Here is a 17,689-nt window from a genome sequence, read left to right as displayed (position 1 = left end):
AAAGCAATTAAAAATATAGAAAAAGTATTTCAAAACGAGAAAAAGTGGTCAAAATACGGTGTTATCAACCGCCGCGGGCATCCACTCTAAAAGGACATATTTTTGTTAATTTTTTTATTAGGGATATATGTTATTAATTTATATAAATTCATAAGGTATAAAACTTATTGTTATGATTATTATTAGTTTGAATTATTATCAGTTTTTTAAATTAGATATTATTTTTTGGGTTTAAATATTTATATAATTATTATAATAAAAAAAATCATGTATCTTGTAGTTGAATCAATATTTCTACGGATAAATAAGTAAACCACCACAAAACAAAAGAAAAGAAACAAAAAAAGGAGAAATTTGTTGAGTAAACAGTTACCTTATCAAACAAAAACTAAGATCGGCCAGCAATAATAGTTTGAGGAGATCATGTGCGAATTTGGAGTCTTCTTTAAAGAATGGGACACATTCAGATATCGATGGTGATGATCTGTTTATGGAACTGAAAATTCATTGAGAATCAATACAGATGATGTTCATAAGCCTATTGAAGTGCTTGATTTTTTGAAAAAAAATAGAGGATTGTTGTCAAACACAGAAATTGCTTATCGCATATTGTTGACCATTCCGGTATCGGTTGCCACTGCTGAAAGAAGTTTCTCGAAGTTGAAGCTGATAAAGAATTATTTGCGCTCTACTATGGCACATGAAAGAAGTTTCTCGAAGTTGAAGCTGATAAAGAATTATTTGCGCTCTACTATGTCACATGAAAGAAGTTTCTCAAAGTTGAAGCTGATAAAGAATTATTTGCGCTCTACTATGTCACAAGAGCGATTGAATGGATTAGCTTTGTTATCAATTAAAACAGTTATGATTGAAAAACTCAACTACGACAGTTTAATGAACGATTTTGCATGGAAAAATACAGGAAGATCTATATTTCAGCAATAAACTATATATTTTATTAGATCTTTTTTTCTTACAACATTTTTTATGGAGTTTAATTGTTTTACGAAGTTTTTGTTTCATTCTTTTTTAATTTTGAAAAAATATATATGAAAGAACATATTTGAAAAAATTAGTCGTGGACATTCAAATTGATTTGTCAGGCACTTACCTAAACCAATTTTTAGTACGGTCGCTAACGTCGTCGTCGACAAGACTTACGTAATCCGAGAGTGTGAAGACTCTAAAAGTGGACACTCGATGAGGATCGTGGTGTTCCACACAGAAACATAAACGTGGGAGGGTGAGATATGAGCAAGATGCAAGTCAGACATGGAGCAAGGTAACACGTCATGTGCATGGCCTTGTTGTGTGGTGATGGACGGTAAGATGTACATGAAGTATTCTTGTAATCGTTTTGTTTATTTCCCAAAAGAAAGAAAATGGGAAACGGACGAGATTCTTGATTCGAAGAGATGGGTGCATGCGCGGGGAAAAGGGCGAAAACCAACCTGAACTAAATTAGATGTGCCGAAAAAAATCTGAACTAAAATACGGTGCCAATAACTATCTGAATTTCAAAATAATTCAAATTTTATATCTGAACTTTATTATGTGTGTCAAAATCTATTTTGACTAACGTTGATGTTAGTCAACTGTTAAAAATGGTGACGAAACATCACTTGGCGCGACACGTAATCTTACTAAAACGACGCTGTTTTGTAAAAACAAAAAATTTAAAAAACTTTCTCTTTTGTGTAGTCTCATTCGTGTGGACCAATTGAGCTGTGAGACATATATGTTATTTCGTACGAACATATTTATATATTACTGTTCTTGTTCTAAGAGTCATGGATCTAAAAGTCACCAAATATTTTGCCAACACCAGAATCTCTCTCTCCCTCTGTATTCCCAACGACAAGATTCCGACTCTAGCCTCCGACTCTAACCTCCAATGCCTCCGAAGCCGAATCAATTATCAGGAGCCTTACTACAAGAACACGATCATCACATAAATCCCCTAGAAACGAAATTTCTCTACTGCAGTAATTCTCCAAACGCAAAATCGAACTTAGTTTTCATTTAATGCAGCATCTGAATTCTCTAACAATAGAACTTGATGAAGAAGAAGAACTGAACTGCTATACCTAATTCGATTTTGGGAGTTTAACTTACTCATACACCGTCGTTTTATTTATTTTTCGAATTTAGATATACATATCGATAATATATAAATGTAATTGTAAGGAAAACCAATAATTTCTCACAGTTCAACTGGTCTGCGTGCTTTAATAGGTTTGTAATGTCTTAAGTTCGATTCCAGGAGAGAGGAGAAATTTTAGATTTTTTTTATATTATAAAATGACATTGTTTTAGGAAGATGATGTGTCACACCAAGTCATGCTTTATCAGCATTTTTAACAGTTGATTAACATCAACGTTAGTCAAAGTAGTGACATTCATATTAAAGTTCAGATATAAAATTTGAATTAATTTGAAATTCAGATAGTTATTGGCACCGTATTTTAGTTCAGATTTTTTTCGGCACATCAAATTTAGTTCAGATTGGTTTTGGCTCTTTTTCCTGCATGCGCGTGCCGTCCACATATTGTATTACTTGGATTGTAGTGACACATTTTGCCGTTTCAGAAAGATAAAAACACCATGCAGTTTAGGTTTCTAGCTCCAAAATGACGAGTAGAGATTACTAATTTCGATTTTTAGTCATCCGATTCCTACACGGTTTAAGCGAAAATCTGAAAAATCAAAACTCTTTAGATTTAGTCGACACTTCCCAAACCACCACCATGGCCACCGCCTCAACCTTCTCCACCGTCAACAAAGATATGACATCTCTGCTTAATTCCTCTTCTCTGATCACCGGAAAACCATCTCCGTTAAAGTCCAGCTCCGTTAGATACTCGGTTTCATTTCCTCGCAAAACCCTAACTCCAATCCGATACTCTTCCTCTCCCGCCGACAACTCTCCCTCCGTCGCCGTTTCTTCTCCTTCCGTGGAAGGGATCTCGAATCGATCCAAAACCTCCTTGAAATCCCGTCTCCGCGGCGGCGAAACTCTCTACGGCCTGTTTTTACTCTCCTTCTCGCCGACTCTAGCTGAGATCGCTGCTCACTCCGGGTACGATTACGTCGTCGTTGACATGGAACACGGTTACGGCGGCATACCGGAGGCTCTAGATTGCATCCGAGCTCTAAACGCCGCCGGCACAGCCGCTGTTCTCCGGTTACCGGAAAACTGCCCTACATGGGCTAAAAAAGCCCTAGATCTAGGCCCACAGGGACTCATGTTCCCGATGATCGAGTCTCGCAAGGACGCGACCAAAGCGGTGTCGTATTGCCGGTTTCCTCCCGAAGGGATCCGTGGATCGGCGCACACGGTGGTGCGAGCATCCAAGTACGGGATCGACGAAGGGTATTTAAGTAATTACGCGGACGAGATGCTGATCATGTGCCAGGTGGAGTCAGCGGAAGGAGTGAAGAAAGCCGATGAGATCGCAGCCGTCGATGGTGTTGACTGCGTGCAGATGGGACCGTTGGATCTGAGCGCGAGTTTGGGATACTTGTGGGACCCAGGACACAAGAAAGTGAGGGAGATGATGAGGAAAGCGGAGAAATCTGTGCTGACGTCAGATCCGGCGAAAGGTGGGGCCTACTTGTCGGGATTCGCGATGCCACACGACGGACCCGCCGCCATCCGTGAGCGTGGTTACCACATGGTCGCCGGAGCCGTCGATGTTGGGCTGTTCAGAAACGCAGCTGTGGAAGACGTGAGGAGGTTCAAGATGGGTTTGGTCAATGAATCCGACGGTGAGGATTCGTTGGAACACGAAAAGGATGTTGACGATGAGAAGTACTGGAGCGAATAAAGCAATCCCAAACAATTTTCATGAAAGAAAATAATAATGATGATTTTCCTTTTTTATCCATGTTCATTAATGTTGTTTGGTCAGTTTTGTTAAAAAGCTTCTTCCTTTCATTTTTCATAAAGATTTTACAATTACATAGCACAAATGTTAATTCTTCATGAACGGTCATTAGCTTAGCTCATCATATATTGCGATTTCAACGGTCAAGATCCAACAAAGCTGACACCTTTGGCTTTAGTTTATCAAATTCGACTAAGCTGTGATTGAGTCAATAGCCATTGGTTCGTTGTCAGTCTCCATCGTTGAGGCTCTTGGTGGTGATGGTGGCTGCACGTCTATTTCAGGGTACGATGCCTTAAACCGAGCTCGAAGACCTTCGTTTATTAACCGGACTCCATTAAGCTGGTTACCAAGTGACAGCCATCTATACACACCCAAAAGATTCATGGAACCCACAAAATCAGCAAACACATCTAATCTCATATGACAATAAGAAAGTAAATAAACTTTACCCGGCATGAGCATTGTGCATACGGGCAAACAACTCGAGCTTTCTTGCTCTTGGCATGATCCTCTCTAACATTGCATACATCTGGTAAGGTAACAAATTGTTAAATCATTTTTTCATCACAAGACAAGACCAGACGATTTGGTAAATCAATCAGTATGGAGATACCTCGTCTGGCTTCCGGCTTGTCTCTCTAACCTCTGCAACAATGACATCTGTGTCGATGTTTCTGTTTACTTCTGGGTTTCCTTTGATTCCGACCAGACAATGCTCTTTGCTGTGGTTAAGCCAGTGACCTGTTCTTCCTGTTCGAATAATGCGTTGAAGTTGATTCGTCTTTACCCATATGATCTCTTCCACTCGCTTGTATCCCCAAAGCTCCAAACTTTACAAAAAAACAAAGCATAAACACAACTTTATTTCTATGGTAACCTTATGATATACACAAAACTTGTTGAGATTTTACTTAAGTTACGTACCATTCACGGCCTAGCTCCATTGCACGACCAGTAACCCAGAGGAAAATCAAACCGTCAGTCTGCAACGAGGGGACATTGAGAGTGCGCATCTCGTCATCAGCCATTGTTCCGTATGGAAGTTCCATGTGAATGTCCCATGGCGGATCAGCCATTACAACTCCGAAAGTGCCTAAAATGTCCATTCTAAAAGAACGTATGTCGCAGTTGATCCATTGTGCCTCGCCAAGTTCAGCTTCAGAACAGTAATCAGCACGTAGAGGCTTCAATGCTTTGTCTGGACCCGCCATCATAGCGTCGGCCATGTCGAGCTCGTAATGCACATATTTGCAAGTCTGTCCAAAATCCAATATAACCATTGCTCAATTACCATTTATTCACAAAAATGAATCTAAGTACTATCATATAATATGGCTAAAGAGTTACCTTCATATGACGACATGTATCGAGAAAGGAACAATCTCCTAGGCTGACGTCAGTATGTGAAGCGATTAGTCGACGAAAATGTCTCTGAAAGCATTAAAAATTCATAACTAAGTTTATCTCAGTCAAGCATCATAGATGCCAAAGCAAGAGATCAAACTTTGACTTGCAAACCAGTCCCAATTTGTACGCTATAGAATTTTAACAATGTATATTCTGAACTTTTAGTTAGAAAGGATGTATAATGTAAGCTTGAGATGGTTCAAACCTTGTTGCAGGCTATGTGGGAACCAGACTGAAGACGGCAATCTTCTTTAGTTAAATACCTACAGTAATATTTCACCTGTGATCCTCCTTTGCTTTTAAACTGTAAAGAACATAACAATATACCAGTCAATTACAAGAACCAAGCTTTTTGAAAGTTAAGGCTAGAAACAGTGGCAGGGGTGTAGATGGAGAAAAAGTCACAACAAACACACAAGTTTAGCGCAGAGAAAATTTTTCTTTCGCTACACTGAGATTGAAACTAGAAAGTAGAAACCGCATATCGAAAAGTTTCAAACCCAAAACTGGGAGACAAAGCACACAAATGTTGTATGTAAAACTTCTAGCTTTCGGGACAATTTTGACGTGGTGAAGCTAGAAACTGTAGATGTTACAAAGATGGCCAGGTCAAAATCATTAAGCATCTAGATCTTATCTCATTAGAAGTCAAAAACACGTAGCACCTAGATCTCGTAAGATGGATATTCCATAGAGAGCTCCTTGCTTTCAAAACATCAGGCTACATTGGACAGAAGCCATAACTATCAGCATCCAAACCGAAGAAACGCACATCTCAGTTCTATAGCTCTTTGCTTTTCACCTAATTGTAACTCCAACACAATGCTGAGAACTCGGATCTTAAGAACCAACCATACAAACAAAACTCTTTGATCAACGAAAGAGATGAAACCGGCAAAGCCTAAAACTACTACTTAAAACACATATGAGTACGAAAACACAAAATGGGAGTAGTATCTGCCAAGTATCATAAAATGGCTCATAACTTCTCCAAAACTTGTTCAAGAATCATACATTATCTAGTCTGCTATCTAGTCCAACTTAACACAGCTTTGGATCGGCATAAATTATCTAGTCTGCTATCTACTCCAATTTAACACAACTTTGGATCGATATAACTTATCTAGTCCGCCATAAACAATATTACATTCTTCCTCAATCCCTTTTGAAAGCTTCTAAACTCACATTCACATTCGTAAAAAAAGCATAACTTTAACTATCCGTTTAAATGGTTATATAGCCTAAAGAGTGTTTAATTGGGGTCACCTTAGCTGCGGTAGCGGCTTCTTTGGCAGTAGGACGGTGAATGAGATCAAGCAACTCCTCACCAGTCCTTGACTGTTGCTTCTCCTTAAAAGACTTCTTGCTAAGAAGAGCCTCAACGTCTTTCAAATCATCTTCCTCACTTCTAATCTTCTGATTCACCGGCACCGGCAATGGCAAAGGCAACGGAAACGGCGGTGGTCGACCCATCATCCCCATTGGATGATGCATCCCCATCATTCCCATCCCTCTTGGTGCATTCATCATCGGCCTAAACCCCATATTCGGGTCACCAGACCACATCTCGGGTCTCGGGAAATTACCCGACCCGGAAACTCCAAACCCGCCGGAAACTGTGGAATTCTCAATCAAATTAGGGGTTTCCACGACCCGACCCGATTCGTTGTTCCCCTGACAACTCTCCGGCAACTCCTTGAGCAATCTGGTTCGATCAATAGCCAAGACCATGATTCGAGGCTTCCCACTAACCTCGAACTCCTCCAATTCAACGGAACCGTTCTCTTCCCCCATCGATTTAAGAGCAGTCTCCACGGCGAGGATCGGCCCACACTCTCCGCCTAGGTCGCGTAACGCCGCTTTATCCGCCGGTCTAGCGTTCTGGTCATTCTCTAGCTTCCGAAGCACAGTCGACGAATCCGTCGGAGAAAACGGAACTCGCTGAAGCAAACACTCAGCAACCATCGCTCTCACGAGCGCCATGGGACTCCCACTAGATCCATCAGCTTCAGCGCCAGAACCAGAATCTCTCTGATTCGAATCGACGAGCATCGATTTAGAGCCATGACCTTGTTGTTGTTGCTGCTGGGTTTCTAGTTTAACGATTGGATGGTGCTTCTTCTCCACCTTGGGTTCAGGTAAAGGAGGCGTGGCGACGAATGGTCGATTGGTGAAAGAAGAGATGAGCCGGAGGGAGAGATCGAGAGACGGGACTATATCGGGAACAATGGATTGTTGAAGCGAGGAGAGGAGATCCAAGTGAGCATCGTGCTGGGTTTGAATTCGATTCTCTAATCGAGCTCGCATGTCTTTGACGGCGATAATGGTGGCATCGTCGTTTCTCTCCGATTCAGTTTCCATTGTCTCCAAATTGAAATTTACAAAAGCTTCAAAACCAAAAGAAAAAGAAAATCAAGACTTGCAGTCTCAGCTTAAACGGTTAAAAGGGTTTAGCAAGCACGGAGAGTAAAACGATGTCGTCGAATTAAGTAAGACTAGACTCAGTTTTAAGTCAAAGTTTATAAATTATAAGAGCATATACATTAGTGAATCCCTATGACCATTATTATCTCAAAACTCTTTTATGGGTTCTTAAATAATTAAGAACCCATTTTAAAAAACTTATTGCTTTTAATGGATTATTGGTAAAACTTTTATAAGGATTTTTTAAAAAAAAAAAAAATTCTTCTTCACCGAATACAATTTGGATACGGAGCCATTGTTTATCATCTGTGTGCTTTGCTTCAATAAAATTTACAGCATTTAGGTAATATCGAGTGAATCTTGCCTCTATTGTTCTTTCTGGTGTTAGAGTTTAGCTTAGCTTTGTCTTAAAATACAAGTTTTTTTTAGGAAGAACGAACTATCAAATTCATTTACTCATAAGAACATAGAATCCAAAAAAAAAAATCAATTCTTCTGCGATAAGCTTTCGTCCACCTGAAGCACATCGCTCACCGATCCAATTCTTCTGCGAATTATGTTCGAAATGTGTAGCAGTCCAGTGTGGAAACATTTATTGGAAAACGAAATGAGTTCAAAATTACTAGTCACTTAAGAATAATAACGAATAGACTTGAACTAACCTTCTACTACTCTCACCGAGTTTAACTTGAGCTCCATATGGTAAGATTTTAGCAACTGTACCTTGTAAGAGCGTTCCTTCTCGAAGGTTCAGCTTCTCCTGAGACAGTGTGCGATATCATCATTAGTCTCATTGTTGGTTTTTCGTATAAAAGCAAGACCTAAAAGTAAAACCAACCCAGGCTGTTTTTTCACTCAATATCAAGTCGTTTTTGTCTTTGTTCAATCGCGTAATCTGCACAATGAGTCTACGACCCTCCTGTCACATGAAAAAGCTTGAGCAAACGCAGAACGGTGAAACCAAAATCTTAGTGTGACTAAACCTAAAAAAAATAAAACCCAATTGTTACCGCAGAAGAAGAAACTCTTGCTTTACGTTTTCCTTCAACTCGGTGAAACTGTTAACTCTCTTCACCAGCTCTTGCTTTGGAATAAAAGCTCTCAAACCCTGAAATCAAACCAACAAAAAGCTACTGATTTTCTACTTAAAGTTATGGTCTTATGGAGTCTAAGCAACATGTAAAGCCCCAAAAGGAAACAGCATTAGCCATTAAGAGATTCACAACTACCAACTATCAAATTACTCGAACCAAAATCAAAATCAAATATTACCAAAATCAAAAATTAAAAACCAAAAGTGGAGATGACTTTGTTCGACGAAGGTACCGAGGAATTGGTTGGGATATGGTAGAAGAGAAACACCGGCGTCATAGGCATCTCCACCCGGAGGAGACGGGCCTCGCGCCAGAGATAACGCCGGAGATCACGACGAGTAGTCGGTGGAGACGATTTGGTCGGCAAAATTGAAGAGTCGGAATACGAAGAGAAATATGTCCCAGGAATGCAATTTGGCCGAGGAAAGAAAAATTTAGCCGAGAGATTGGTCTGTCCAATGTCTGTTTGCCACGTGTGCGAGAAGAACCGGTTCTCCCAACTCCAAAATAAAGATCGACTCTTCTTACTTTTGGACTTCTGTTTATTATTTTACTAATTTTTTTGGCTAAGAAATCCACTATAATATATGCGATAATGATGCGATTAGAATATAATATTATTATTTTTTGGTTTTGAGTTTTTGGAAGAACATGTCCTAATTTGTTGGTTCAACCTCAAAATGGAGTTCATAAAAAAAAAAATATTTTTAAATTCAAATTTTTTAATTTTGATTATAAATTTAAACACATATTTATTTTTTGTTTTGTCTCAACATTTGTGTTTGTAACGTGATGTGTAATAATAACATAAATGTGTGTTGTTAATCTTCATCTTTGTTCTTTCTTTGAAACATTTGCTATTATGATCCTTCATGTTTTGTTATTGGAGTATTACAGTGTCATATATCGACTGTAAATTGGTTTCTATCTACCACATATCATCGTCAATTTTATTTTTCACTATAAGTCTTAAATGGAGACTATAAGCCATGAGAAGAAGACAATACTAACGTAGCATATTTCTGACATTCTGCGGTTTTCAAATTAATGTACCAATCACAGCAAATAATCTAACTTCAGTATCTTATTAACTTTCACCATGTGTTCGTGATCATCTATATGCTAACAACTAGCATATTCCCTTGTGTAGATATTAGAAAACTGAAACAAAGAAAGAAACAAATGAAAGATTGATTCGCAAAGCGCCACAGCTTCCTCCATTTCACTCAAGTCACAAGGGCTTTGTTCTCCAATGGAATGAAGGAGAAATTTCCAGAGAATATGGACTTTTTATCTGTGCATCACAAAACAGAACATTATAGGAAATGCATATCTATTTAAACTGCAAAATTATACAAGCAAAATTATTTGTATGTTGCAGCTAATAAAGCATTATAAGATAATGGGAGGTTAGTAATGCACCTGTTAAAGAAAGAGAACCAACTTCTCCCCGGACATACCTGGCCATTTCCTGAAACACACAAAAGCAATGTATCTCAAAACAGTTTGATACACAAAGCCTAAATTTGTATGTATGCGTATGTGTATGTTTGTGAGAGAGGTAGAAAGAGTAAAGTCATGCCTTTTTTAAATCCGTTTCATCAAGTGTTGTTATTCCATCATCAGAAAATATGTTCCTACAATCCAATTTACTTTCAAATAAAGCAGCATCAAGTTCTACAAACACATATAATCCATTGATGGATCAACTTGGAACTCTCCTCCTTCCCATGGAATCTTTTAATTGATATATACCTCCCTTCAACTCCAACCAAAGCAGATAAGAGATCATCAATGACAATAAGTTCCTGCATGCCAAAACAGACAACAAAGTCATTGAATTTCTCGATTCATCATCTGTATAACAATTTCAGTACTAAAATAATATGGGCCATTGAGTTTGAAACTCTGATCAAGCAAACTTCTTTAAATACAAATTTGAAACTCTGATCAAGCAAACTTCTTTAGATACAAACTCTGATCAATCCAAACTATACGATCATATGTGAACATCTATACCATCTAGAACCTACGTTTATGAAACTTTACACATTGACCAAGTTTAGCGTATCCAATAACTGAAAAACACTGAAGAGAGACCAGGTACCAATATTACTACGGAGATGGGAAGACATCTTTCACTGCAGAAGCTGCGGTCAAGTAATTGAGTGTATTCCTCAGCGTCTCCCTCTCTCTCTTTAACCTAGCCTCCGTGTCCTCAAGCTCCATCAGCGCTTGCTGCTCCATTGGAGCTCCTTCCAACGTGCTTCCGACGAAGAACGAGAACGGAGTCGGAAACTGATTCTTCCTCAGATCCTGCGCCTCTTTCTCTAGTTTCCCATTCAATCTGTTCGACAATCGGATCACTTCCTTCATCAGAACCTCAATCTCGTTGGCCAATTCGTCCAGATTCTCCTCACCGGACGGTCGATCCTCCAGCCACGTCACCTTCGCGACGAGGTAGGGCTTCGTACGGACGAGATCCGTGATGCAGAATTGCTCCTGGCCTTTACAGATTATGAAGAAGCGATCGTCGACGAGTCGCTTGTGCTTCACGATCTCTCCGAGGCTGCCGATACCGACGGCGAAACCTGATAAGGCGTCGGAGTAGACTTCGCAAACGAGGAGAAAAAAGTGTGGAATGAAAGAAAATGAAATAAACGAAGAGTAAACAAAAAATTTGTCCTCACATTCTTGACGAATCACGTGGCCGTGATATCGTATCTTCAGCATCGTCCAGAAGAGACGGTATCACGAAAAAAATGCTCTTTTTCTTTTTTTCTAAATGGATTGTGCATATGATTTTGGGCCATAATCCTGGATTGATCCCCCGATGGACATGCTTTAATGTCATAGCGGATTAGATAAGTTACAAAGCTGGACTAGATATCCGATTTGATAATGTATGATTCTTGAACATCTTTGAGTTATGAACCATTTTATGATACTTAATTAGTTTGTTATCAAGAATATAGGGGAGAAGAGAAAATACTCGGGGCTGGCCCTGAGCCCAAGCAAAACAGGAACAGATTTGCCGCCTTATTTTTACGACCTATTTTGTCTCTCTAGCTTCTGGCCATATTAAACTTAGGACCGGCTATTCCGTCCTAATATGGGTTTACGTAATAATTTTGGTTTTACCGGTTTCTTCACTTTCGTTGATCAAAATATTTGGTAGGTATGGTTGGTCTAGTTCTCAGCATTGTGTTGGAGTTATAGTATGGGGGATAGCAGCGGTGGATCTAGAACATTTTTTTGTTGGAGGTATTTTCAAGAAAATACATATATTTTTAATAATTGGGGACACTTTTCTATTAACTCATTTAAATACCATACAAAATCAATTTTTTAAAAGTTTATTTAATAAAAAAACAAAAAAGAGTAGGGAGCATATCACCCTATACCCTCTAATTTGCCTCCGCCCCTGGGGGATAGCAAAGAGCTATATAACTGAGATGTGGGTTTCTTTAATTTTCGGTTTGGATGCTGATAGTTTTTTTTTTTTTTTTTTTTTTACCAATGCTGATAGTTATGGTGGCTTCTGTCCAATGTGGCCAGATCCTTTGAAAGCAAGGAGGTTTCTATCGATAATATTCTTGAACAAGTTTTGGAGAAGTTATGAACCATTTTATGATACCTTCTTATCAAAGATTATAGGAAGAAGATACTACTCCCTTTTTATATGGCAATCCCTTGTTAGCATAAGCGTACATGTTATTACACAAAATCGGCATGTTTATAAGCTTGATCCATTCTTACCTAGGGAATTATAGTTAAATCCATCATTGAATAACACACACTAGGTTTCAATTCGATTATGAAATTCAAAAGTTCAAGACAGAATTAAAATTATAGAAGAATAAAAATAATAGAACCAATCAAACCAAACGGTTGAATATCCCTCCCTAGTAATTAATCATCTTTACAATATATATACACAAGCAATCTCCCAACGTAAATGAGAATGAAGGGAAACAATGATATATCTTTGTCAAACATAGGCTAGAGACAGCCGCCATTTCCCCCCACCAAATCCACAGCCAAACTTGATCATTGCAAAGGCCTTTGCCATTTGCCAATCGAATTGAAACGCAAACGCTTTTTTGGTTATGTATATAGCGGGCAACCTTCAACAATAATACCAGGCGCGGTTGGACAAGAGGCCAAAGGGCAACCATCAAGCTCATTTCCCCACCAATCCAAACTCACATTCTCAAGTCCCAAACACATATAAAGCAAAACACCCATGAATGCTAATCCAGCATCCAACGCTCCTGACAAAACATAATTATACCTCTGCCATAGATTTGGTCTGTACCTAAACACAACAAATCCGGATAAAAATCCAGCAAGAACCCACGTCGTGTAGTTCACGGCTGTTGCCGGTGGCATCGAGCTTGTTGCGCTAATAAGAACCGGCATGTTTATAAGCTTGATCCATTCTTGTCTAGGGAACGTCCTTGAGGCTAACCAAACAAGAACCGGTGCAATAGCGCCCACGAGGAAGAACCAATTAACTGATTTGTATAAACCAAGATCTCCAAATATTCTACGTGGTCCAATAAGTCCCCATATCACAGATGCATCGTAGAAGACTTTATCTCCTGGACATGTCCAAACTGAATTAGAAACCGAATCACATATGTTGGGGATGGTCTCCATTAGCCACCAAGCCGTTATGAGGTAAACCAAACATGAGATGAGTGTTCCAACAATCTGAAAATCAATCCTTAATGTGTGAATTATCACATTAAGAGAATGGTATATAATATAGTTGAAAATAGAGAGTGTAAACCTGTGCCATGAACATGGTTCTAGGTGGAATCTTCATGTAATGACCAAGTTTGAAGTCTTGAAGAAAAGTGATGGCTTGTTGCATGCTTATGTATCCATATACTTTAAAGCACATATTTGCAACTGGATATCCTGGATAGATATATCCTATGATATATTCCGTAATAATGTTCAATCCTGGAGCCTACAGAAATATTTACCGGATCGAAAGAAATTGACATAATTATAACCAAGACCGTCTTTTAGGACGTGCAAGTGGTGCATTGCCTCTGATCATAACATTTACATAGTTGATTTATTTTAGTTATTGGCTTTACCTGGTTGGTTATGGCGGTGAGGATACCAATAGGAAGTGTAAAGATAATAGCGATTGTACATGCCAAAAGAACACCCCACCATGGTAACTGAAGTTGGTCTTTGTAATACTCACAAGCAAAGATTGTGACTCCAATATTGGTAGCGAGTATGCACCAAAACCACCACTCCGGGACTTGCTTGTACCTTTTCATTAGCTTCGCGTGTATGTCCAGTTTCTTCTCTTTGAAACTCTCTTTGCTTTGCTCCCATATCTCTCTACATATATCAAGAAACCATTCAGGACCTAAATCCAAACATTTACATGTATAGTTCATAAAATTTGTTTTGATACATTGTAATGTATGAGCTTTATATATACCTTCCATGGAAGAGAGCAACGTGCATGATGGTAGCGCTTAAAGCGGCAAAGCCAACACCGTAACTAATGGCGAAGAAAGTGCTGAGATACAAAGGGCCTTCACGCTCGTAAGCTTGGAGATCAAGGTGGAATTTAGAGTCTATAATGGATGTGATGTTGTATTTTGAACCTTCGTTTGTAAAAAGAGAGCTCGAGAATAAAGGGAAGGTCTTGGCCTTATACACATCGAGCCAATAGCATATCGGTACCAAAACGTAGACCAACAGCACAAATCCCACACCCACATTAGCCGTAGCAAACCTGTTACAAACAAATTCAACACATTTCTTGTAATACAAATACTAAATTGAATTTAAACCAAGACCGAAACCGGAGTTGATTATTCGGTTTGAGTTCCGGTTTAGTCCATTTTGGGATATCATTATTTTTATTCGATTTGGAACCGGTTTATTTTTATTCGGTTCAGTTTGTAGAAAACTTTGTCCGAGCTGGGTCCGTTTTGGATAAAATAATAACTAAAATTGCGTTTACCCATTGGCCATTACTTTAATGTAATTAAAATCTGTTTTTAATAGTATGTTTTTGATAAATGTCAATTTACTAAGTTTGGTTATACTAATAAGGCTTTAATTCAAAGTTGTTCGACACATAAATCATAAACCGAATGTAAACCGGAGTGAGTTGGGACTAACCATGGACTAGCGAGTGGACTACCCAAGTAAGAGGAGATGGTTGACCAGTCGAGTCCAATGGCTCCAACACCTAACCCGTGAAGACCCGACCCGATCTGTTGGGCCATGACTGATGCTGGAAAGAACCAGCAAATCCACGACAATGACGTCAATATCTGAAACAAGTAGCCCGGAAACACATAATACGCGAAACTGCAAACGAATGCTATCAGGAAGAACTGTGTACGTGTCAGCCCTCCTTTGGTCCGTTCTTCTTTCTCGTGCAACGCCCTGTCATTTAGCCAACCACAAAAATAATATGTTAGATCAAGAATTAATATCTCTTGCTTCTAAATGTGATTAATTGGTTATGTTTTGATACATACTGTATGTGACATATGAGGTTAATTGGTTATGTTTCGAGTATGTGTACGAAAATATAAACCACATAACTACCTACTTCTCGATAATGTCTTTATCAGGAATTAAATGTCATGAAATTGTTTGTATTTTCGAAAATATCTGGTAAAACTTTTTTCTTTAATCTGGTAAAACTTGGTCCCATGATAAAAAATATATTTCTTATTTAAAATATGTTGAACATAATACCTTGAAAAAAATATTTTTTAATCTTTTCGCTTACAGTTTGAAAAAATAGACAACCTTAAATGAAAATAACTTTTTCCATATTATATTCAAAGTCTCTATATCTCCTTATTCTTTTTTTTTTTCTTACATCTTGTTATCTAGGTGACTAGGTGAGTAGGTGGGTCTAGTATATTTATTGTTGTAACACGGCACAATCATTTTAACTGAAATGACAACTCCAATTATTGTGACATTTGGCCAAAACACAATTATGCCCTTTGTATTTGTTTGTATATATATAGAAAATATCGAAAACTCAATAACGACTAAAATGAGTGTATTTTACCTGAAAAGTGAAACTTGAACAAGATTCGCCGGCCACCACATCGCCGCCGGTTCAACAAGATATTTCCTGAATATTCCGGCCCAACCAAACCCTAACACCTAAACATCAACCACACTTTAATTGATCAGAAACCATAAACACGATCCGATTCAAACCCAATTTTTTTTTTTTATAAAAAAACTACAAAACTAAAAGCTTAAAAATACGAACTTGGGTGGTAACGATAACGATGAAAGATACGAAGAACGTTAGGTTCTTCATGTAAAACGCCCTCACAACGGTGACAATGTGAATTGCGTAGACAGATCCAGCTCCGGCGTTAGCGAAAATTGTGATCAACACATGCTCTTTAACATTAAATGGACCTGAAAAATAATCAATAAAAGATTACAACTTCTTGTTCTTTTATATAATCTAACCAATAATTAAGAAACATCTAATTTAAAATCGATGCTAAAGTTGACCTGAAATCAATCAAAAGATTAAAACCTTTCTATAATCCAACCAAGAATCAAGAAACATGATTCAAAATCGATGCCAAGGTGGAGCTGAAATCAATCAAAAGATTAAAACTTTTCTATAACCCAACCAAGAATCAAGAAACATGATTCAAGAATCGATACCAAAATGGACTTTGATCCATGTTGATATACCTACCTGGATTCAAGGTGAATTCCCACTTTGACCCTTGAAGGAAAACTCTATCGGAGATTTTAGCAGCCATGAGTCGACCGAGAGGTACTACGGCGATTTGGGCGGAGATTGCGGAGATCGTGAGAGGCTCTGTTCTGTACCAGAAGAACTGGTTGAGAAACGACAAGAGGATGCAGGAGAGAGTTCCTAAGACCCACATACGAAATGTTAAGACAGGTAATGAAGGATCGTCTGTTGTCGGAACGGTGAGTGCTACTTGTCGAATTGGTGAGTTCTCTTCGTCTTCTCCTGAGTCGCCGGAGATTGGTAAACAGAGACCCTCTGTTTCGTCTCTGGTTTCGCATGATGAAGATGATGAGCCCGAGGATGAGTTTTTCTGATCTTTCGGTTTTGTTACTGTCAGAAAATTAAAATGTTTTGTTAGTACTGCGTTATCGATTTAACAATTGAAATTCAAACGAAAAAATATATAGGAGTTGAGTATTGTAATTTACACAGAGGAAGAGCTTGTTCTGATTCTTCCATGGCTGTGTTTCTTCTTCTTCTTGCTCTGTTTTTGTTTTGTTTTTTTTTTGAGATTTAAATCTGACAAGCTGTCTATCTTCTAGTCTTCTTCACGTCTTGTGAAGAGTTGGCCCATTTTTTAATAATTTTGTTGAAGATATCTTAATTACAAACTTTAATTTCTTTGTCAACGGATTTTTTTTTTCCTTTTTAACAACGGTAAGTTGGGAAAGAATAATTATACTGTATTGTTGGAACATGATGCAAATAATTGTCATCTATGATCCAACTACATGATGTATATTCTCATTTTTATTTGATTTTTTGGACACTTAGTTTTTTTTTTAAGAGGATTCCCTTCAATATAAGTACAAACATTTTATTCTTCTTGAAACAATTTAAAAAAAAAAAAATTTTGCGTAAAGACATTTTGTTGTCGTTTTATAAAGCTACACATTTGTACAATAAGTTAGCTATCAACTCATTCAAGTATTTTTTGTTATATAAAAATATCAAAGATACCCATGCACAGTCCTAATTCATTATTAATTTTTTTTTTGAAGGAGATACAAAATATTTGATCTGGACTCAATTTTTTTACTTATAGTTAAAAGTTACTTGTAAATCACCAGAATCTAAAT

General features: G+C 38.1%; 4 protein-coding genes across 5 annotated transcripts; 1 reads left to right on the top strand and 3 right to left on the bottom strand.

Moving 5' to 3' along the window:
* The first annotated feature begins 2,672 nt into the window (after positions 1-2,672).
* On the top strand, positions 2,673-3,934 carry LOC18015207 (2-keto-3-deoxy-L-rhamnonate aldolase). The gene has a single exon (XM_006396952.2). The coding sequence runs from the start codon at positions 2,748-2,750 to the stop codon at positions 3,825-3,827; it is 1,080 nt and encodes a 359-aa protein (XP_006397015.1). The 5' UTR covers positions 2,673-2,747; the 3' UTR covers positions 3,828-3,934.
* Positions 3,912-9,186, bottom strand: LOC18015206 (N6-adenosine-methyltransferase MT-A70-like). Of its 2 annotated transcripts, none has more exons than XM_024154111.1 (11): positions 8,994-9,186; positions 8,732-8,829; positions 8,560-8,640; positions 8,384-8,481; positions 6,564-7,684; positions 5,503-5,601; positions 5,238-5,321; positions 4,815-5,146; positions 4,504-4,720; positions 4,340-4,419; positions 3,912-4,251 (listed from the first exon to the last, which is right to left on the bottom strand). In XM_024154111.1, exons 4-11 carry the CDS (start codon positions 8,418-8,420, stop codon positions 4,080-4,082), a joined length of 2,142 nt encoding a protein of 713 aa, XP_024009879.1. In that variant the 5' UTR covers positions 8,421-8,481; positions 8,560-8,640; positions 8,732-8,829; positions 8,994-9,186; the 3' UTR covers positions 3,912-4,079. The 2 variants fall into 2 exon arrangements, with proteins under 2 accessions (XP_024009879.1, XP_006397014.2); XM_006396951.2 differs by having other exon boundaries at positions 9,048-9,186.
* Positions 9,187-9,856: 670 nt separating this feature from the next.
* LOC18015205 (lon protease) lies at positions 9,857-11,548 on the bottom strand. The gene is made up of 4 exons (XM_024154517.1): positions 10,923-11,548; positions 10,398-10,623; positions 10,238-10,286; positions 9,857-10,109 (listed from the first exon to the last, which is right to left on the bottom strand). The coding sequence occupies exon 1, from the start codon at positions 11,546-11,548 to the stop codon at positions 10,931-10,933; it is 618 nt and encodes a 205-aa protein (XP_024010285.1). The 3' UTR covers positions 9,857-10,109; positions 10,238-10,286; positions 10,398-10,623; positions 10,923-10,930.
* Positions 11,549-12,633: 1,085 nt separating this feature from the next.
* Positions 12,634-17,119, bottom strand: LOC18015188 (oligopeptide transporter 7). Its single transcript, XM_006396948.2, has 9 exons — positions 17,039-17,119; positions 16,548-16,940; positions 16,101-16,255; positions 15,891-15,988; positions 14,978-15,247; positions 14,286-14,585; positions 13,927-14,182; positions 13,611-13,793; positions 12,634-13,531 (listed from the first exon to the last, which is right to left on the bottom strand). Exons 1-9 carry the CDS (start codon positions 17,067-17,069, stop codon positions 12,923-12,925), a joined length of 2,295 nt encoding a protein of 764 aa, XP_006397011.1. The 5' UTR covers positions 17,070-17,119; the 3' UTR covers positions 12,634-12,922.
* Between the last annotated feature and the right edge of the window lie 570 nt (positions 17,120-17,689).

Source organism: Eutrema salsugineum, unplaced genomic scaffold (assembly GCF_000478725.1).
Source record: "Eutrema salsugineum unplaced genomic scaffold, Eutsalg1_0 scaffold_3, whole genome shotgun sequence".
In the NCBI taxonomy this organism is placed as follows: domain Eukaryota; kingdom Viridiplantae; phylum Streptophyta; class Magnoliopsida; order Brassicales; family Brassicaceae; genus Eutrema; species Eutrema salsugineum.
Note: the sequence above shows the minus strand (reverse complement) of the source record. Positions and strands in the feature narration are given on the sequence as shown.